This window comes from Leptonychotes weddellii, chromosome 3, assembly GCF_054177405.1.
Source record: "Leptonychotes weddellii isolate Sample4059 chromosome 3, ASM5417740v2, whole genome shotgun sequence".
Classification (NCBI taxonomy): domain Eukaryota; kingdom Metazoa; phylum Chordata; class Mammalia; order Carnivora; family Phocidae; genus Leptonychotes; species Leptonychotes weddellii.
The window spans coordinates 59,831,304-59,854,644 of NC_138371.1; the positions used below are offsets into that span (position 1 = coordinate 59,831,304).

At 36.6% G+C, this 23,341-nt stretch overlaps 1 protein-coding gene across 3 annotated transcripts in view; it reads left to right on the top strand.

Moving 5' to 3' along the window:
- Positions 1-23,341, top strand: part of LOC102728737 (sodium channel protein type 1 subunit alpha) — a 126,035-nt gene that overhangs the window by 67,499 nt on the left and 35,195 nt on the right. For 2 of the 3 annotated variants that reach the window (XM_081814262.1, XM_081814259.1), the window contains 7 exons: positions 1,389-1,673; positions 2,849-3,196; positions 4,485-4,617; positions 5,428-5,666; positions 7,398-7,571; positions 8,550-8,906; positions 10,321-10,803. In XM_081814262.1, coding sequence (XP_081670388.1) covers positions 1,389-1,673; positions 2,849-3,196; positions 4,485-4,617; positions 5,428-5,666; positions 7,398-7,571; positions 8,550-8,906; positions 10,321-10,803 — 2,019 coding nt within the window. The remainder of the gene's footprint in view (positions 1-1,388; positions 1,674-2,848; positions 3,197-4,484; positions 4,618-5,427; positions 5,667-7,397; positions 7,572-8,549; positions 8,907-10,320; positions 10,804-23,341) is intronic. The other variant, XM_081814260.1, reaches the window with a different exon arrangement.

Sequence of the window (23,341 nt, forward strand, 5' to 3'; positions counted from 1 at the left end):
ATACACCACATCTTCTTTATCCATTCATCTGTCGATGGACATCTTGGCTCTTTCCAGGGTTTGGCTATTGTGGACATTGCTGCTATAAACATCGGGGTGCACGTACCCCTTCGGATCACTACATTTGCATCTCATGCCTTTTTAATGTTTTAAGATTTTTATAACTAAAGGGGAAATTTGATTTTGGAAACTTCTCAGCTGAAAAACTTACTGAATGGGTACACTGGCATTAGGAGAAAATCCTAAGAAGCTATCTTTTCTTAGAAAAAAAGTTTTGGTTATCATATAAAAAAATGTTCATCTGTCTCTTAAAAGATAGTCTATTCTTTTCTTTAACCAAAAATATATAGACTTTTAATATGGTTGCTTACTTGCCTTTCTTATACGGTAAATAAAGAAGTGATGAAGTAATATAATGTTCTGTGACAAAGCAGTATTCAACAGGCATGTGAACGTCACGAATTTTATGGAGACCAGGTCACCTATGGATTGCTTGGTCTTATAGGGGGGTGTCAATACTCATCATACGATAAAATGCCCGTCCTATCATTTCCATCTTCCCTCATGCTTTCTTTGCATACAGACTCTGTGTCTTTCCTTTAGAATAAAGTTGTTTGGGGAATATTAATTTATTGGCAAGAGTCCCTGTATCGAGGGTACTCTGAGAACAATGGTAATAATCAGAAAGTGCCAACTGAGTACCAGTACAAGCTATCATCAAAAGCATTGTTTTCATTCCATGCCCACGTGTCCAGCAAGAACCAGTGCTGAGCTAAAGAAGCTGGAGATGGTATTTGGAGAAAGGGATGTCTTGTCTTGCTTAGTAGAAACTGTTGACTGCCCTTTCTCCAGTCTTCCGGATTATGGAGGGGCAAGGAAGGGATTTTATCACCTATAAATTTGATTGATAATATTTTGGCAGCCCAGTTTCAATAACTGGGGAGAGGACCTCAGTTTTTTATCTCATTCCTCCTACCTTGGGATATGACCTCAGTTAAGTCATTAGCTTTTCTTCCATGCTGCAGTTTCTTTTTCAGAGAAAAGAAGACAGTGCTAATTAAATACCAATTTTTATAGCGAACCAAATCCCAAAAAGTAATATAAGTTCATGTTCTTGTTGATGCCTGATTGATCCTTTCGAATATGTGGCCTTTGCAGTGTAATATAAACACAGTAAACGTTAGCACAGGTAAAGCCACAGTAACCCTGAAAGCCTTTATTGGATAGAAAGGAGGGGGACATGCCATTTACGTTGCAGAGCTTCTTCTATGGGCGATGAGCTTGAGTCAGCTAAATGTATTTTTTAAATACCATGCGAACACTTGAGCTTAAACAGATGAAGTCTTTGCTGATGCCATGCTAAAACCGTTCCTCCTTCATGTACGTAGCAGGCAGCTGCTGTCAGTGCCTCGGAACATTCCAGAGAAGTTAGTGCCGCTGGGGGACCCTCCGACAGCTCATCCGAAGCCTCCAAGTTGAGTTCCAAGAGTGCAAAGGAAAGAAGAAATCGGAGAAAGAAAAGAAAACAGAAAGAGCAGTCTGGTGGGGAAGAGAAAGATGAGGATGAATTCCATAAATCTGAATCTGAAGACAGCATCAGGAGGAAAGGGTTTCGCTTCTCCATAGAAGGGAATCGACTGACATATGAAAAGAGGTACTCCTCCCCACACCAGGTATGGCACCGCAGAGTTAAAGGATGCATGGATGAAAATCAGAACACTGAAGAGAGGGGGAGAATTAAATCAGATTTACGAATTGTTGTCAACTGAATTGACTGCTATGTTTATTACATTTAAACCTATTCTTTCTTCACGTAGCTATGAGAAAATTTTACTCCATGTCTATATAAGTCTGTGGCTTTCTGTAGCTGGGATCCACACTGGGTTGAAAGTCAGAAGACCTGGATTCTCATCCTGATACTATCTGCTGATACCTTTTGAAACTAATGCCGTTTTTTCTTTGCGCTCCTCAGCCTCTTTAATGAAAACAAAAACCAACAAAAAATGTGGATACGGGGCTGGCTGATCAATAACTTCTTTTGGTTATTTTATGTTGGTTTTTTTCCCCTAACTTTCTTATAGACCGTATGTGCTTCTGAAAATATCAGGTGTGGTATACATTACCAAAAAGCACATTACTCTGAATTTCAGAAGTTTGTGCCTTACAGATGAAACAGGGATCATAATGAATGTAAAGTAATTTTAGAAAGATGGCCTAAAACTGTGAAAAGTGTTGGAATTCCTTGAAAGGAAAAAGCAGTAAGAACAAATGTGTCGGGCGCCTCGGTGGCTCAGTAGTTAAGCGGCTGCCTTCGGCTCAGGTCATGATCCCAGAGTCCTGGGATCGAGTCCCACATCAGGCTCCCTGCTCAGCGGGAAGCCTGCTTCTCCCTCTCCCACTCCCCCTGCTTGTGTTCCTGCTCTTGCTGTCTCTGTCTCTGTCAAATAAATAAATAAAATCTTTAAAAAAAAAATCTAAAAAAAAAAAAAAAGAACAAATGTGTCCTTGTGAAGGTCATGCTGCCAATGTTTATTGAATGTTGATGGTGTCCATAGTATGTGCTTAGGATGTTTCCTTTTGAACTTGAAAAATGGTGATTCAGGGTTTTGTTTTTTCGGTATCTTTAAGTTGTGATCTATCTCCCCATTCATGATCTCAAGGACTAGAAATCTTCTCTTATAAAACCAATTTAATTTGAGCACATAAAGTGAGAATGTTAATCAAAAGGAGTGAATCACATTCTCTTACGAATACTGAAATGTCCTTCAACTTAATCTTGCAAAATCAAAAGCACATTTCAAGCGGCTATATTAATATGATTGTACTTTTTTTGGTTTCAAACTTTTAGTCTTTGTTGAGCATCCGTGGCTCCCTATTTTCTCCAAGGCGAAATAGCAGAACAAGCCTTTTCAGCTTTAGAGGGCGAGCAAAGGATGTGGGATCGGAGAATGACTTTGCTGATGATGAGCACAGCACCTTTGAGGATAACGAGAGCCGGAGAGACTCCTTGTTTGTGCCCCGACGACATGGAGAGCGGCGCAACAGTAACCTGAGTCAGACCAGTAGGTCTTCCCGGATTCTGGCAGTGTTTCCAGCGAATGGGAAGATGCACAGCACTGTGGATTGCAATGGTGTGGTTTCCTTGGTTGGTGGACCTTCAGTTCCTACATCGCCTGTTGGACAGCTTCTGCCAGAGGTGATAATAGATAAGCCAGCTACTGATGACAATGTAAGGAAGTTTTAAATAGTTCAGGCATGGCTGGCCCATTATTGCTGCACCAGCCAGTGTTTCTACAGAATGGAACCCTTTGAGAATGATTCGTGGTTGGTCAAGCTGTGAATGCACCTGCATCTTGTAATACGTTTAATAGACTAACCAACTAAAACTTGAGGCCTCAACACTCTCTTGCATAACACCGAATGCATTTACTTATTAAACGTGCTAAGAATAAATTAGACACAATAATAAATTACTGCCTCCAGTTGGTGGATTTGTTATATACCCATACTGAGCTTAGATAGCAAGACATCCTTTAAAGCTTTGGTATAAAAGTAAATGAATGATTCCTCTGTTTAAGTATAAAGGGTGTATAATAAATCTTTCCAACAGATTCTTCACTATAGCTCTGACTTATTTTAGAAGATTTTCAAGAACACTGTGCCTACATGGATAGCTTCATTGTTATCTTAAAATTTCTAGTATTCACATTTGTCTTCCTAAAAAAAAAATGCTGATATAAGTCTTCTCAAAATGAGTCTAAATGACAAGACATAAATAAATCATTAATACAGACAGATAAAAGTGTCTGTACAAACATATGTTACGTGTTTGTGAATGTGTATGAGGATGAGGAATTTCTGAACACATGCTGCCTCTTAGTAGATGGGTAACTCACTTGGAAGTATATCAGCATGATGAGGCATGACTAAGTCAGAATTAGATGACTTATTGCTTTGATACCCTGGATGAAACTGTTGTCCGTGTAGCATGTGTGTGTTTCTCACATACAGTTTGTGTTGTCAATGACCATCTATGTCTTGTGTACAGAAAATGAGGTGGTGGCTACATGTGTTGCAATCATCTGTATTTCTTGAAAAATAAATGGCTACCTTCTCAAAATAAAATGCCTGACCATTTATATGACTTCTCAGGTTGTTAGTTTTATACTATTAGTTCAGAAATGAGGCGAACTGTTAAATATGTCTCTCAAGCGATTTACTAACTATATCAAAATTACATCATGTCTCATAAAATTATGAAAGTAGAGGGTTAAAAAACTCAGTTTTTTGCTGTTTAACTAAATGGTTGACAGTTTGGATATTCCAGGTTAATGATACAATAAGTCAGCAATCTCTGCCATCACCAGCTAAATATGAAAAGTGCACGATGCATGTGTTTCATGAAATTCACTGTGTCACATTTGGTTCTTTGCTTGGCGTATTGCTCAAGTTAATCATTTAATACATTAGTATTTTCTTTATAGGGAACAACCACTGAAACGGAGATGAGGAAGAGAAGGTCAAGTTCTTTCCATGTTTCCATGGACTTTCTAGAAGATCCTTCCCAAAGGCAAAGAGCAATGAGTATAGCCAGCATTTTAACAAATACAGTAGAAGGTTTGTTACACATTCCATTTTCATTCAATTATTTTCACTAAACTTATATGGTCTCACTTGAAACAAATATCTCTATTTGTAAATTGGAAACAATACATTCCTAAAGAGAATATAGTAGATCTTATTTAAGAGTTATTACTTGTTATACCTACTCATATATTCTAGGAGCTTTAAAAAAGTTACTTAAGCACAATGATAGTGAAAATCTAAAGAATGTTTTCCTGTGTGGGGCAATTCCTTGAAAATGCAGAATAAAGCAGCTCTGTTAGAGCTGCTAATCTCATTAGTCGTAGTGACCCTCTCTTCTGTTCCATTTAGCTTAGGACTTCAACATCATCCTAAATCCTATCAAGATTGGAGGGGAGGAGTGGGTCGTTTCACAGAAGAAAACAAATTTAAAAGATGATTCTTGGCTCCTATAGATTCTTATCCTATCTCTTATAGGTTTAGGTTGACAGTTTAGCCAGATATTAACATGGGATTACACACAGTATCTACATTTCTGCAACTCATGTTCCTATTGAAACTTCATTTAAAAGGCCATTCACTTCAGGCCAAGTGCTGAGCCAGATTATCAATGCATACGAGAAAAATACTATTCTTTGCTACCTCTGCTCTATGTGTATGTCTGATGAAATATCTTCAGGTGTCTAAAGAATAAATTCTATAGTTTTTTTTTAAGTACAAAAGAGGTTGACTCTGTAGCAAATAAAAATGTGTTGATTACTGAAAAACAAGTCTAGTGGATCTGAAATAAATATATATGTGTACAAAATATATCTTTTGGTTCTTTTTTTATTTTTAATTTAGAACTTGAAGAATCCAGACAGAAATGCCCACCCTGTTGGTATAAATTTTCCAACATATTCTTAATCTGGGACTGTTCACCATATTGGTTAAAAGTGAAACATATTGTCAACCTGGTTGTGATGGACCCATTTGTTGACCTGGCCATCACCATCTGTATTGTCTTAAATACTCTTTTCATGGCCATGGAGCACTATCCAATGACAGAACATTTCAATAATGTGCTTGCTGTAGGAAACTTGGTAAGCATATTGGAAGGTAAATGTGTTCAATCACTGAATTTTCTGTTTGAGAAACTGTTTCCATTTAATAATAGCTTAAGGCAGTCTTTCTTCCACCTTTCCTACCTCCTGGCTCCCAAAAGATGAGAGTTATATCTAACTAGCTACACCCTACTTTTTGCCAACCATTATAGCCCTTAATGTCAAAGCAAAAACTGAGGAAGAGAGCAATAGGCATAGGCCTACAGTACTACTTGAAAAGTCAGTATTGATATTTATAATTTTTTCAAGATACAGAAGGAATTTAAGGACATGCTTTTTGAAATGATATTATCACAGTTTCCCTAGCTGTAGAAGGCTTTAAAAAAAAAAAAAAAGTAGATCTTTTTATTTTGCTTAGTCATCATCATTATAAGCAAAAATTTAACAACTCAAAAATGTATTCAGCTTTTCCACTTCCAAGATCTAAGTAGGACATGTATTGTTTTATCCATCTATTCTATATCAAAACCATCAAATATTAAAAACCTTCAGTACATTTTGTGTATTATTTGATTAGTAAGGCCATTTTTGGTAAAGGTTGTCACCTAAATCCTTCTCTTCTGTGCTTAAAAAACATGAATTATTAAAGTGTTTGTCAGTTGACTCAATTTAGGAATACTAGCTTTTATTTGCTGAAAGAAAGAGGACTTTAAAGTAATGTATGTATTTTTTATATTATTTGTTTTGAGGTGTAAGATTTTTGATGGTAAAAAACAAAACATGTAGGAGCACCTGGGTGGCTCAGTCATTAAGCGTCTGCCTTAGGCTCAGGTCATGATCCCAGGGTTCTGGGATCGAGCCCCGCATCGGGCTCCCTGCTCCGCGGGGCGCCTGCTTCTCCCTCTCCCTCTCCCCCTGCTTGTGTTCCTGCTCTCGTTGTGTCTCTCTCTGTCAAATAAATAAATAAAATCTTAAAACAAAACAAAACAAAACATGTAAAGCATCCTGCATTGTAGTATTTACAGTTTTAAAGCACTGGTATTTATACTATGGAAGTAAATTTATTTTTTCACATGCTTAACAAATTGATAATAGTAACACACATATTATAGTAATAGATATATGCGTATAATAATGATTGGATTTGAGGAAAATGGGAATACGCCTATAGATAAATGAAAATGTTCATGGGCAAGATATCATGAGTACCTGTGCTGTATAAGGTCTGGAGGGACAGGCAGTTTGATGTGATGGAAGTTAAAAATAGATTTGGAGGGGCGCCTGGGTGGCTCAGTTGGTTGAGCGACTGCCTTCGGCTCAGGTCATGATCCTGGAGTCCCTGGATCTAGTCCCGCATTGGGCTCCCTGCTCGGCGGGGGGTCTGCTTCTCCCTCTGACCCTCTTCCCTCTCATGCTCTCTGTCTCTCCTTCTCTCTCTCTCAAATAAATAAATAAAATCTTTAAAAAAAAAAATAGATTTGGACCCAAATCCTAGTTTTGCCATTTTCTAGTTGTATGATACCAGGCAAGTCACTGGTAAAGTAATGTTTGTATTAACCTGCATTAGCCACTTCATAAACTTCTGTGGCAATAAAATGAAATAAAGTAAATGAGACCTTTCTTGTAAACTATAAATTACTACACAAATGTATATAGTAATAGAATCATTATGAGGAAATTAGTATAAATATTTTATTCTGTGATCAAACACTAAGTCATTCTACTTTATCATTATCTGATGGAATTAAAGTAACTTTGTTTTGATCATAGGTTTTCACTGGGATCTTTACAGCAGAAATGTTTCTGAAAATTATTGCCATGGATCCTTACTATTATTTCCAAGAAGGCTGGAATATCTTTGATGGTTTTATTGTGACACTTAGCCTGGTAGAACTTGGCCTCGCCAATGTGGAAGGATTATCAGTTCTCCGTTCATTCCGACTGGTAAAAAAAACAAAACGAAACAGCAACAAAAACAAAACCTGTCCAACAACCAGGGTTCTTACGTAGTACTCTCATAGGTTTTACTATGCAACTACTAATATTTTTAATTTTTGTGTAACATTTGCATTGTCAAAACTGTCCCTAAATGGAAAAAAAAAATTATCTCCACTCACTTAGAAAAATCTTTATTTAAAAAAAAGCATAGTCAGGTAAAATTTAATATATAACTCAGTTGCCGTTGTGACTATTATTTCTAGAGATGACTACAGTTAATATTTCTGGATTGAAGAAAATATTTTTAATGAAAATATGTCACATTTTAATAGTAACTTGAAAATATAAACAGCCCTTTGTATGGTGGATGGTAATCAGATGCAAGGTGGGCATGCAGAAAATTCCTAATTTGACCTCTGGAAAATATGCTCCTTCCCTAAATCAGAGGAGAAAAATCTGTAGGATTACTTACCATGCCCTCTGATTTACATATATGTCCTTGCAAATCAGGGAAATAATTACAGGTGTGAGAAATCTCCAAATTTTTAAATGCAGGCATCTAGCTATGTCAGTGCCCCAAAGGAGTATTAATGAATAATAAACAATTTCCTCTGCTTATAGCAGGGCTCAATATGGTGTCATTTTGCATGCTATTGATAAATGAATATCTTTTCAACAGAGATTATTGTGATTCAGATGTTAATATTAGTGTCAGGCCTGGTATGCCTTAGAAACACATTCACAAAGCAAATTAAAGACGGTTGGACCCCAAGCTATCTTAAAAAATTCACTCTTAGGAAAAATGATCTACATGGTTAAAATATGGATGGACAAGATTCTTCCTAGGGGGTCCAAAAATTAGCCATGAGCCTGAGAGAGTTCAAGGGCAGGGCAGATATTGTAAGAGATTCAATATTAATCATTTCTTGGTAAACCTCAATATATGTAAAGATCATAATAATATATATTATTTTTTTTTTCCAGCTTCGAGTTTTCAAGCTGGCAAAATCTTGGCCAACATTAAATATGCTAATAAAGATCATCGGCAATTCAGTGGGGGCTCTGGGCAACCTCACCTTGGTGTTGGCCATCATTGTCTTCATTTTTGCTGTGGTCGGCATGCAGCTATTTGGTAAAAGCTACAAAGATTGTGTCTGTAAGATCTCCACCAGCTGTGAGCTCCCACGCTGGCACATGAATGACTTCTTCCACTCCTTCCTGATTGTGTTCCGCGTGCTGTGTGGAGAGTGGATAGAAACCATGTGGGACTGTATGGAGGTCGCTGGTCAAGCCATGTGCCTTACTGTCTTCATGATGGTCATGGTGATTGGAAACCTGGTGGTATGTACCCATTTAAGGTATCTATTTCAGAAATAGATTAAGAGCATAATAGAACGGTGACCATTTTGTCCAAAACAAAAACTATGATTTGTAATTTATAAAGTCTCTAGGCTTGGATATGCATATAGTCTCACTTTGACAACACAGCAATATAGCTGTGACCCTAGAGTTTTTGTTTTTGTTTTTGTTTTTTAAAGATTTTATTTTATTTATTTGACAGAGAGAGACACAGTGAGAGAGGGAACACAAGCAGGGGGAGTGGGAGAGGGAGAAGCAGGCTTCCCGTGGAGCAGGGAGCCCTATGCGGGGCTCGATCCCAGGACCCTGGGATCATGACCTGAGCCGAAGGCAGACGCTTAACGACTGAGCCCCCCAGGCACCCCGACCTTACAGTTTTTATATTGAAATCAACTTCATCAGTCATTTCATCACATTTAGTATATGCATTTTAATAGAGTATCCTACTGAAGATAGGCCTTGAAGGATATGCTGGGAACGTTTTACAAATTCAGAGAAAAGGGAGGGAGAAGTCTGAAAAAATTTTTAAAGAAAGCTTAATCTTACTTGCCAGTATAGGACTGAAGAGTGGTGTCTTTAGGTGTTCATAAATGATTTTACCATTTCCTTGCCTCTTTTATGGCATATAGCGTTCAATCACTCTATGTCATATGGCAGGTGCTTTAGCCAAGCTAGGTTAATCAATTTTCTAGTGGTTCTCAGTCAAAATAAGGGTGGGCTAGTGAGGCCTGAGATTACCCAAATGGAGTAACTGGTCAATTCTTCTCTTAAGTTGGAAACATGAATTACTCTTTATAATATAGAAAAATTTAGTATATTCCAGAAGATACATATATAAAGTGTCAGTCTTATGGAAATATTAGAGATTATTTATAAACAGTTCTCCTAATTAATCAATAGTGGAGTATGAGAAATATAATAGGTTAAGAAAATAAGTGTCAATGCCTATGTTAAGGTACTGATTCTTATTCTGGATCATAATGATTATTTTTTAAAATTTATATCTAACTCAATATCTGTTTATCAAAAAAGGAACTATAGAATGTATTTAAGTGTGTAATTGCAAACACCAGTGATTTTTAAGGTTAGAACTTTTGTGTGGTACATATTTCAATCTGTTTTCTTATAATCATACAATTTTAAACATAGCTAAACCTTAGGTTAACTCATTCAACTTCTTCATTCTGTAAGTGGGAGAATGTGAGACCAACAGAAATCATGTCTTCGCCCAAGGACGTAGAGTGAGGTAGCTATTGAGCCAGATCACAAATTCAGATTACCCAACCTCTAATCATTGTGCTATGGTGTTTCCTCTACACTTAGAAGAATAAGTGATCCCAATCTGCTCTTCTTTACATTGGGGTAAAATTATAATCATGTCTGTGTTATTTTTAAGGTCCTGAACCTCTTTCTGGCCTTGCTTCTGAGCTCATTTAGTGCAGACAATCTTGCAGCCACGGATGATGATAATGAAATGAACAATCTCCAAATAGCTGTGGACAGGATGCACAAGGGAATAGCTTACGTGAAGAGAAAAATATATGAATTTATTCAACAATCCTTTGTTAGAAAACAAAAGATTTTAGATGAAATTAAACCACTTGATGACCTAAACAATAAGAAAGACAGTTGTATGTCCAATCATACAACAGAAATTGGAAAAGATCTTGACTATCTTAAAGACGTGAATGGAACCACAAGTGGAATAGGAACCGGCAGCAGTGTTGAAAAATACATTATTGATGAAAGCGATTACATGTCATTCATAAATAATCCCAGTCTTACTGTGACTGTACCAATTGCTGTTGGAGAGTCTGACTTTGAAAATTTAAACACAGAGGACTTCAGTAGTGAATCAGATCTCGAGGAAAGCAAAGAGGTAAGATTTTATAGATGTAGGTAGGTATAAATTTATATATATATACATGTATTATTGCCTATATATAAATATATATGTGTGTGTGTATCTTGCTGCCTTTGGGTAAATCAGATTTGTGGTAATGAGACGGGGAGAGAAAGAGTACAGAGATATAATGGTAGGCAGACCCTCATCTCATTTCACATGTCCACAGATAATGGATTCAGGGGGAAAAATGATAGATCATTTTTGTAAAACGTTGTATAATTTTTTTCAGGATATTAATTTGAGTATTATCCCAGTTCAAATGTTGTTCATTGAAGATTTGGGTTTTACTAAAGAACCAATGGAAGCTGATTTTTTTAAATGATTTTTATTTTTATAAAGTTGGTTCTAAAGTACTGTTAAAATAAATTTGGCAATATTTTTTTTCTAGTCCGATTTTTTTTTGTCTTGAATCTTCAGATTTACATTTACTATTTGGTGAAGACTAATAGCTACCACATGCTCTGTTGAATTAAAAAAGAAACTTTTATTACAAAGACCATCCATAACAAATACTTTTTCTGCAAAAACTTTACATGATTTATACTGTTTTTGTCTGTATGGTTCAGGGCTAACAGAAAAAAACTGATCTTTTTATTAAAAAGTGACTATCCACTGAACTACCGGAGGCAGTTCTATTTCTTCATATCTGTATCATTTTATATATTGGATTATCATTGCATTAATTAAAAATTTAAATATTGGGGTAGTAGAAACTTTAGAGACAATGTAATGCAGCATTTCTCAAATTCTGAGTCATGACCCAGTGGGAGTTGATAAGCCAATTTATTATACCAGTAATTTTTTTAATTGTAATTAAACAGAATAGATGATACCAGAGCACATGGCGTGATGTAGGGAACACTGATGAATGAAGCTCCAGCTGCCTATGCTGAACTCAGATGCACTGCTTTCCTAATCGGAGTGCAAGCCCTGGGTCTGGGTGGCAGTGGGGGTGGGGGGGAAGGGGAGTTGCCTGAAGTGCAGAGTTCTTAAATGTGAGAAACACTGTTTCAGCTCTTTGAAAGTGGTGATCATGAAAACTTCTGGACCCCAGGCAGAATGGATGGCTTCTTTTTTGGTTCCCAGAGATAGAAGGCAGAGCATAGGTAATAAACAACTCATGCTCTAGGCTCATACATCTCACATCTAGCTACTGATATGTATGCATGTCTCCTTTTATATTGTGACATGCTTGAATATGTTTGCTACAAAGTAGGCACTCAGATTAAACTTTTCCATCTCATTTAACTCTGTTTAATAGAACCATTTTGAAGGATTCTCATTATCACACTTGCTCTGATGGGAGCACACTTGAAAATATAGTTTTATTCCCCATGATCCAGATTCCATTTTTCTCTTGATTCAACCTAATAATGTGTTAGATATTGTTGGTTTTTTTTTTTCTTTCTTAGACATTTGCCTTGTCAATTTATGTTGGGCTTCTAGGAAAGCAATTATCCGTCATCTTTTTTCCAAAAATTGCTGTTGAAATGCAGTTGTATCTCAACCAGTTGAATTTTTATATTCAATACTGAAACTTCTATCATCCCCGTTACATTTCAGTTTCTTTCATTTATTTTTTAATTAGCTTTCTGTAAATATTCTTTTATAAATTACCATATTGTCACAAATTTCCTGGTACTTTAGTTCACCATTTATTTCTTCCTTCTTGGTCAGAAATAAACCCATATAAAGTTATTTCTCCTCATTGCTTCCTTAGTCTTATATTGTATTCTCTTCAAAGCAAGGCACAATTTATATGATGCTCTTCTTTTAGTGGAATTAAACTGATGACAGGTGCCTCAAAAGATGAAGATTCTTTATTCTAAATTAGGAATGCAGCCTGTAGGGTATTAAAGTAATCTCATCATTTTGGTTCTTTCTGTTTTAGCCTTTATTCTTTTGCCTACTTTCATTTATTCAGCAGTTACCATACACCAGATATTGTACTAGATAATGGAGGATACAAATGAGCCGTAGTTTTGCATATATGTATGGTAACGATCACATGTGTGGTAATTATCATATACATATATATGCAAATATATATATACATATATATACACATACATATATAGCTGACCCTCCAACTACATGGGTTTGAACTGTGTGGGCCCATTTATACATTGATTATTTTTTTATAAGTACTGAACTGTAAATGTATTTTCTCCTCCTTATGACTTTCTTAATAACATTTCTTTTTCTCTAACTTTATTGTAAGAATATAGTATATAATATATATACAAAATATGTATATATTAATCAACTGTTTATGTTATCAGTAAAGCTTCTGGTCAACAGTAGGCTATTAGTAGCTGAGTTTTGGGGGAGCCAAAAGTTATATGTGGAGTTTTGACTGCACAGGGTGTTGGTATCCTTCACCCCTGCATTGTTCAAGGGTCAACTGTACATATATTTGGATTTTAGAAAGATAATCCTCAACTTTTAAATATGAATTTCCATGTTGGGACATACCTTTATTGACTCACAATGTTACCTACCATGGGCTCTGCTAGACCTGTTCCATTTGAATATGTTAATGTTTCCATGCTTGGATTTCAATAATGAGCCTTATCTATTATGGATCATTATTGAAATTATATCAATGCCTTGGGTTAAAGTTATAAATGGTCATTGTTTATTATCCATTTCCTAAGCATTTGTTTTTAGACATGAAAGCCTATAATTATAATGTTGTTCATAATAGATTATTCTCTGGAGCCAGACATTGTGTTATATGATTCCATTTTAGCCACATACCATATGGCCTTACCTGACTATCCGGTCCTCAATTCTCATCTCAAAAATGGGGATAAAATCACCTTCATACTTTCTGTGGAGAATTAAATGAGACAATAAATGTGAAGTAGTTAGCATAGTACCTGACAAATTATAAATATTCAATAAATTGTCATTATTATTATTACTAATAGCATTCCCAACACTCTGTTGGCCAGTGTTTTCTTGTAAGAATTACTAGTAACATATTCCACTGTTAGTCCTTTTGTGTTGTCTGCCTTCTGCCCTCTGTAATGAATTGCTTTACAGGTTTATCTGGAAAAGTGACAGATTTTGTATTTTCTGTTTCATTTTTAAATTGTCTCATTAAATTCTTGTTATGGTAGACTCCTTTAAAAAGTTAGGAAACTTTTTTTTCTAAAGAGCATTCCAGTCAGAAAGAATAAATGTACAGAAAGCTAGAGACATGACATAACATGATGTGTTTAGACACAGTAATAGTTTAATGTTTCTGGGATATAAAGTCACAGGAGATGAAGCTACAGGAGTATGCAAGGAGCAGACGGCCCCAGCTTCCAGAAAACGAAGAAGGGACTACAAATGAAGAGACATGTAAAAGGGAGACCTGCATTTGTTTTGCTTCCCCCATAAGGTGCACACTTATGCACCACTGTCCCCCATTCCAGGACAAATTTTTCGGCTGTCTTTCTATAATTGTCCCGTGTTTTTCCCCAAATGTAGGAAAGGCATAGCATGGGTCACACTCAACACTTCCGTAAGTCCCAGCAGACCTCAACCCACAAAGTACATTCAAATAACCTAGGGAATTGTTTTTAAAACCTTATAAAGGTTTCTTGACTCATGCAGTAGTAAGAATAATGGAACAGCTAGAAATATGGGTTTCCACTGAAAGTTAATAATAAGGAATGATGGCTTACACAGATTTTGAAGAGCTTGAAAAACTGGGCAAAACTGGCAATATAAAATCATATCTCTCCAATTAGAAAATGTTTCTTTGTCTAAACGCGCCCGATCTTGTCTGATCTTGGAAGCTAAGCAGGGTCGGGCCTGGTTAGTACTTGGATGGGAGAAAATGTTTCTTTGGTTACGGATTGTATTTTATATAATTTTAGTCTTCTGAGGCCCCCACTGCAAAGTTGGGCACAAATATGTGCTCAATAACTTTTTGAGTTTTGGTTGATTTGTTTGGATAATGAGACTAAAAGTCTGGTGGCCTTAACTCTACCGTGGACAAATCACTAACTCTATATTATCCCATTTCCTAATTTGTAAAAGGAGGACAACTGTCCTCTGGTGCTTATAGGAATATTATGAGGATACAAAAGCTATTTGGAAGTTAAAAGTGCTCAAAAACATAAGGTGATAACAGCACAATTACTACTATAATTCTGTCTGCATAAATACTTTTTAAATGAATTGAGTTATTAAACTTACACCTTTTGGAATAAAAACAATATATTACCAAAATAGGGAAAAAGTACACTTATTTTTGCAATGAGTGAGCCCTAGAATGAGTAAAAATGCCATTTGGACCTTTGTAATTCAGGTCATGCTAATAAAATATCATTTGTTGAGTGCTTACCACGGGAAAACACTGTTGGTAGGGTTTTACATGCACTGTCTCACTCAATCTTCATACCAACAGATAGATATTATTCCAATCTTTTGGATAAAGACAGTGAATGCAGCATTTAAGTAGCTTGCCACTGTCACACAAATAGTAAGGACTGATCCTGGACTAGAAGAATCTAGGCAGTTGGCAACATAGTCTATGTGTTATACAAAATCTCCTTAACAGTGCCTGAAAAAATATTTTCTTTGGCATTACTTTAAAATTAATGATATTGTTTATTGAAGAACTAAGAAGAGGGAATAGGTGTCCATTATAGAGTTGGTCTTCTTTTTTTTTTAAGATTTTTTTTTATTTATCCATTTGACACAGAGAAAGAGGAATCACAAGTACTCAGAGCAGCAGGCAGAAGGAGAGGGAGAAGCAGGCTCCCCGCCGAGCAGGGAGCCTGATGCGGGGCCTGATCCCAGGACCCTGGGATCATGACCTGAGCCAAAGGCAGACGCTTAACTGACTGAGCCACCCAGGCACCCCTAGAGTTGTTCTTAACTACCAATACCTCTTCACGGGTCATAGGTTAATGGCATAGTCACAAGTGTCTGAGTCCTCTCCCTGAGTCCTGGAAGATTCTCTTCCTTCTGCACTGGCCTGCAGGTTAGACTGATCTGCTTCTGAATCCCACACTGACCTATGGAGGTCTACTTCTAATTGTAGAGCATTTAATCTCTTGGACTTTGGTTACTCCAAGCTATGTTTTAGGAAGATACCCTTCTGAATTTAATGCTACCTGGAAGAATCTTCCAAATCATTTGGAAGCACTTCTATAGTTGCATCCTCAGCTTATGGAGTCTTTGAGAACAGGTGAAACACTAACCAGGTCCTACTCACTTTAAGGCCACAGTGAGTACAAAATGTTTATTAAGTGAATAAATAAATGAGTAGTGAACGTTTACTTCTAGACTCTCATTTGCCCTCTCAATTATAACATCTATGTTAAAATAATATTTATTTGCTGCTTTGTGGATATTCTTTCACTTAATACTTTTACCTTTACTGTATTTGGGTTAAAGAACATATGACAATTCCCAACTGAAGCATATACTGCTCAGCAGACTAAATTTATACTACCACGGAAAGGTCTATGGTGAATGCCTTATGTGGACAATGCTCAGTTTTTAAATGTACCTGAGAGCAGGGGTTAGTCCATTTCATTTACCAAAGTATAGCCCACCTTCAGCATGGTGCCTAGCATATAGTAGGTGCTCGGTAAATACCTGTTAAATAAAGAAATAAGAATAGGAAGTTTCTGGTTAATCCTGAATCAAAATGGATATGTATGAAGATTTTTGCAAATATCCCAATTCATGAACACCATGATAACATAATTTTCCCCACTGAAAAGCATCACACAACATATCTGGGGATATTAAAAATCTCGGGGAGATGGGTGTGTATGCCCCCAACTGTTCTTTTTTCTGTATGGTCTCTTCACAAATTCTCATGGTCTCTGATGTAGCCACTACGGCCTCCATCCCGTATTACACTTTCTCCTTCAGAAGCCCTTCCCACAAACTTACATAAATGGAGAAGACTTCCATCCTAAAATAAAATAAAATCATGTAAATTTTAAACGTTCCTTTGATCTCATCTCTTCCTTAAGTTTCTGTCCTTGAATTCATTGTCAATTTTCTTTAAAAGATAGAGTAGGTTATACTCAGTGTCTTCCCATTTTCCACTGCTCAGTCACCTTCAAACATCTTTCTGGTTTCTTCCCCTACCTTTCTCTCTGTCAAAAATCACTGATGTTCTCTTATTTGCCAAGTTCAGTGACCCTATCTCACTTGATTGTCTGCAGTATTTCCTAATTCTTTAAGCTTCTGTCATTCCCTGGCTTCCAAAAATCCAGGCTACTTTCCTCCCAACCATAAAAGCTCTCAAATGGCTTAAGAGAAGCCCGGATTCATCCTCAACTTCTCTAATTGGAAGGCCCTCATCAAATTTACTGCTAAATCCTGTGGATTTTACCTCCTAAATCCATCTCCAATCTTGACCTCCCACTTCCTGTCCTATTATTTCTTCTGTATCACTAGAATTACCCTCTGAAACACATTTCCTAGGGAGGAAAAAAAGCAGTCTTAAATATATCATGAGCAATTGGACAGCCTTGATCAGACTCATTTCATCAGTCTAATTCCCCATGACTCAGCTCAGTTCTAGTCACACGGTTCCATGAAGTTTGTGTCCTTGGACTCCATCATTTCTTGTTAGAAATTACCTTCTTCTCCTTGCCATTCTCTGTAAAATCTAACAAAACAAAATGACCTTGAATCAATGTTCAAGACTTTGTCCATATATTCACTCCACAAAAATATATTGTTGCTCTGTTGCTCACTATATCAAACAACTCTTAATTCTGGAAAGCCCTCTGAATTTCCCCCAACTAGAACTACTAGCTGCATACAATGAAAGGTTTGCATTGCACTCTATTTCTCTGTTGTATATCTGTCTATCCTACTTACTAATCCTGTGAGCAACTCGAGAATAAGAACTGTGGTCATACATATCTTTGTACTTCTAGTAACTTCCACAGTACCTGGCACAAATGAGGTGCTGGATCGGTGTTAATTGGCATCATGTAAGTTAATGACATGTTCCATGTTATCAGTCATACCTTCTGAAAGTATACAAATGAATAAATCGATCAAGACTATTCCTAAGTCAAATTAAGTACACAGTTTGCTTTTGGATGCAGCTTCTCTCTGGGGAGGGGGCAGGGAGGAGAATAGAAGGAGGAGAAAAGAAAACACTCAGAATTTTCATATAATTGCCTCACAGATGTTCATGGAGCTCTTTGTAGAGTCCCATCTGGACATTGGTTGGGTGTGTCCCTTCCAGCTCTTGTCTATTTCCTTATCCTGAGCTATAGTTTCTCAGGGCCATGATCTGTATGAGATGGCAACTATTCTCTGTGACAAGTGCTACCATCTAACCAGTGGCTACCCAAACTCCTTCTTCCTTACATCTGATTGATTAACAGGTACCACCAGCTCCGATGCATCTTTATGTACTCTGCATCTCCACCAGCTCCACACAATGGCAGACCTCCATCGTCTCTCAGATTTAACTGCTGCAGTCCTCACAAATGTTCCCTCTCCCTAGTCTAGTCTCTACATAATAAGTGGTCTTTCTAAAAGGCAGATCTGGTTGTAGCTCACCTCTCTTTCTAACCTTTCAGGAGTTGCCCCTTGCTTATAGTCTATACTACTTAACATGGCCTACGAGTCCCTGCAAAAAATAACCATTATGGACCTTTCTAGCCTCACATAGTAGTAATCTCCACCTCTCCCCATCCAAGTACACTGACTGATCTTTTGTTTCCTAAAACTCCCCATGCTTTGTCAGGTTCTGATCCTTATGCCTGTTCTTTCCATCTCGAATACTCTTACGCCATCCTCTTCCCCTGCCCCAACCCCACCCAACTCATCCTTCTGGTGCCAAATGTTACTTTCTTCTACCCTCCCTTCTTAGACTGAGTTAGGTGGTGCTTTCAAGATACCCTATACTAACTCAATTACGGTGTGTGACAATTGTTTGCTCCTCTGTATCTTCCATCTGATTGTGAATGCATGAGGGCAGGTATTAGGTCTATTATATTCACTATTTCCTTTTCCAGGTCCCAATCTTGTTGTTGTGCATGATCTGATATTTTTGGTAGTTGAAAAGGTCAAATATTAGCAATTACACGTATTACAACTATATAATACTGTTATGAAACTTATTACCATTTATCAGGTAAGCACATGGCAAGCATTTTCCATCTGTTATCTTGTTTGATCCTTATAACAATCATGTGACATAAGGACCATTTTACAAATTAGAAACTAAAGCTTAAGGAGGTGAAGATAATTGCTAAAATCCATAAAACCACTAATTGTGATTCAAACCCAAGCTTGTCTGATTCGAAACAGAACTCTTAACCCTTTCATTATAGTTACACAGTTCCTCCAGTCAGTAAACACTTATTAAATATTCGTTAAATATGTTATCATTTATCATGAAAAATGAATGTCAAAAGAACACTAGAGACTCTATGCCCTTTCAACAAAATGAATTTAACAATGAAAAATACTCATTTGATTTACAACTTTGATTTCTAGCTTGGGAATTATAAATGCAATTTTGCAGACCTTTTTTGGTGTTTCTAACTTATTTGCATTACAATAATTTTCTGTTGGTTCAATATATGTTGAGATGTTCTATTTCCTTTATATCTAATCATCAATACAAAATTCATGTTTGACATACTTTAAAGCAGAATTCAGAGTATATTAGAGCTATATTCCTCCACTTTCCCTTCTGCCTTGGTGAAGTGTTCGATTAACACTGGATTTCACAATTGATAAGAACAAGTTAATATTTAGTAAATATGAATAACGCACTGCAGACTTCCCTTCTAACCCACAACTTGATGAAGAAATCATCTGGCTTTTAGGGATGATGTGGGAATTAATGAGTTAATATTTGACTTTTCCAGCTACTCTGTGGAAATGCTAAATCTCAGTACAGTGTATTTTTCTTTGATATTGTTTGTTGACATACTTTGATAGGGGTCATTTAAAATTTCAATATGCTATTGTACAGTAGAAATATTTACTAATGCTTAATGTACACAATAAAATATTAATACTAATATTTTTGATGTTGTAGAGCATCTCATTTATATATGATTTAAGATGTATATGTATTTAAGTATATATAACAACATAAAATGCCCACTTTTAAAATAATACATGCCTAGCTTTAAAAATAAGTATTTTGGGGGCTCCTGGATGGCTTAGTCAGATGAGTATCTGACTCTTGATTTCACTCAGGTCATGATTTCAGGGCCGTGAGATGGAGCCCTGCATTGGGGTCTGCTCAGAGTCTGCTTGACATTCTCTCTCTCCCTTTACCCCCCACCTCCGACCCCCTGTGTGCACACACTCTCTCTCAAATAAATAAATAAATCTTTAAAAATAAGTATTTTTTCAAAAATAAAAATATATATATACACATATACATGCACACACATATTCTGTATCCTTTTGACCCTTGAATTTGAGATTTATATTTTAATAAATTTATCACTTATTATAAATTGAACTATTAAACCCTATAAATAAGCTTCCTGTAGCAAACGAAGTCTAAAATAAAAACATAAACATCGTAACATCAAGTCAGGGAACAAGAAAAAACCATTTAATCATTTACTCTTAAAAAATATTGTGGAGTATTTTATTTGTTATGCTTTGTTTTGCTTCACCCTCAAGGTCAAAATCATTTGCTATCGTAAAGAACACTTTTTTAAAAGCAGGAATGTTACATAAATCCACTGAGGAGGAAAAATGCTTTTACCATCAGTGTTGTAGTTATTAAGTGGTTATTGAATGCCCTGGTGTACAAGACAAAGTGGATGCTTTAGCTATGATGTAATCCCTGCATTCTCTCAGCTCACTTATTAAGTCAGCCTGCAGAAAATATATGATCAGTACAGGTCAATGTAGAATTTAGCTTGAGTCATGTGTGAAAATATACATATTTTCAAATGAACTAGCTCATTGGTAAATTAAAGTTTGATTAATGGCTTAAATACGAAAATCATTTTTAAAATAATCTATACTCTCAAAAACTAACTGTGAGAACCAAATGCTTTATTATTTGGATAGTGAATTTCAAAGTAAGATTAAATTTTAATTTAAAAACAAAAAAGGAAGAATTAATTGGCCTTATTTTTTTTTTAAAGATTTTATTTACTTATTTGAGAGACAGAGTGAAAGAGAGAGCATAGGAGCAGGGGGAGAGGGGAGGAAGGGGAGGGAGAAGCAGACATGGGGCTAGATCCCAGGACCCTGGGATCATGACTTGAGCGAAAGGTAGTCACTTAACCGACTGAGCCACCTAGGTGCCCCGCCTTATTGGTTTTTTTTTTTCTTTTTTTTTAATTATTATTAACATATAATGTATTATTTGTTTCAGGGGTACCGGTCTGTGATTCATCAGTCTTACACAATTCACAGCGCTCACCATAGCATATATCCTCCCCAGTGTCCATCACCCAACCACCCCATCCCTCCCCCCACCACCCCCACACCAGCAACCCTCAGTTTGTTTCCTGAGATTGTCTCTTATGGTTTGTCTCCCCCTCTGGTTTCGTCTTGTTTCATTTTTCCCTCCCTTCCCCTATGATCCTCTGTCTTGTTTCTCAAATTCCTCATATCAGTGAGATCATATGATACTTGTCTTTCTCTGATTGACTTATTTCACTTAGTATAATACCCTCTAGTTCCATCCACATCGCTGCAAATGACAAGATTTCATTTTTTGATAACTGCATAATATTCCATTATATATATATATTATATATATATATTACATATATATATCACATCTTTATCCATTCATCTGCTGATGGACATCTAGGCTCTTTCCATGGTTTGGCTATTGTGGACATTGCTGCTACAAACATTGGGGTGCACGTGCCCCTTCGGATCCCTACATTTGTATCTTTGGGGTAAATATTAAGTAGTTCAATTTCTGGGTCGAGGGTAGCTCTATTTTTAACTTTATGAGGAACCTCCATAATGTTTTCCAGAGTGGCTGCACCAGCTTGCATTCCCACCAACAGTGTAGGAGGGTTCCCCTTTCTCCACACCCTTGCCAACATCTGTTGTTTACTGACTTGTTAATTTTAGCCATTCTGACTGGTGTGAGGTGGTATCTCATTGAGGTTTTGATTTGTATTTCCCGAATGCCGAGCGATGTTGAGCACTTTCTCATGTGTCTGTTGGTCATTTGGATGTCTTCTTTGCAGAATTGTCTGTTCAGGTCCTCTGCCCATTTCTTGCTTGGGTTATTGGTTTTTTGGGTGTTGAGTTTGATAAGTTCTTTCTTGATTTTGGATACTAGCCCTTTATCTGATATGTCATTTACAAATATCTTCTCCCATTCTGTCGGTTGTCTTTTGGTTTTGTTGACTGTTTCCTTTGCTGTGCAAAAGCTTTTTATCTTGATGAAGTCCCAATAGTTCATTTTTGCCCTTGCTTCCCTTGCCTTTGGCGATGTGTCTAGGAAGAAGTTGCTGTGGCTGAGGTCGAAGAGGTTGTTGCCTGTGTTCTCCTCAAGGATTTTGATGGATTCCTGCCTCACATTGAGGTCTTTCATCCATTTTGAGTCAATTTTTGTGTGTGGTGTAAGGAAATGGTTCAGTTTCATTCTTCTGCATGTGGCTGTCCAATTTTCCCAACACTATTTGTTGAAGAGACTGTCTTTTTTCCATTGGCCATTCTTTCCTGCTTTGTTGAAGATTATTGACCATACAGTTGAGGGTCTGTTTCTGGGCTCTCTATTCTATTCCATTGATCTATGTGTCTGTTTTTGTGCCAGTACCATACTGTCTTGATGATTACAGCTTTGTAATAGAGCTTGAAATCCAGAATTGTGATGTCACCAGCTTTGCTTTGCTTTTTCAATATTCCTCTGTCTATTCAGGGTCTTTTCTTGTTCCATACAAATTTTAGGATTATTTGTTCCATTTCCTTGAAAAAAAAGTTGATGGTATTTTGATAGGGATTGCATTAAATGCTCTAGGTAGCATAGACATTTTCACAGTATTTATTCTATCAATCCATGAGCATGGAACGTTTTTCCATTTCTTTGTGTCTTCCTCAATTTCTTTCATGAGTATTCTATAGCTGTCTGAGTATAGATCCTTTGTCTCTTTGGATAGATTTATTCCTATAGTTTTGGGTGCAATTGTAAATGGGATCAACTCCTTAATTTCTCTTTCTTCTGTTTTGTTGTTGTTGTATAGAAATGCAACTGATTTCTGTGCATTGATTTTATATCCTGCCACTTTACTGAATTCCTGTATGAGTTCTAGCAGTTTTGGGGGGGGGCAGAATCTTTTGGGTTTTCCACATGAAGTATCATATCATCTCAAAGAGTGAGAGTTTGACTTCTTCTTTGCCAGTTTGGATGCCTTTTATTTCTTTTTGTTGTCTGATTGCTGAGGCTAGGACTTGAGTACTATATTGAATAGCCGTGGTGATAGTGAACATCCCTGCCATGTTCCTGACCTTAGAGGAAAAGCTCTCAGTTTTTCCCCATTGAGAATGATATTTGCTGTGGGTTTTTCATAGATGG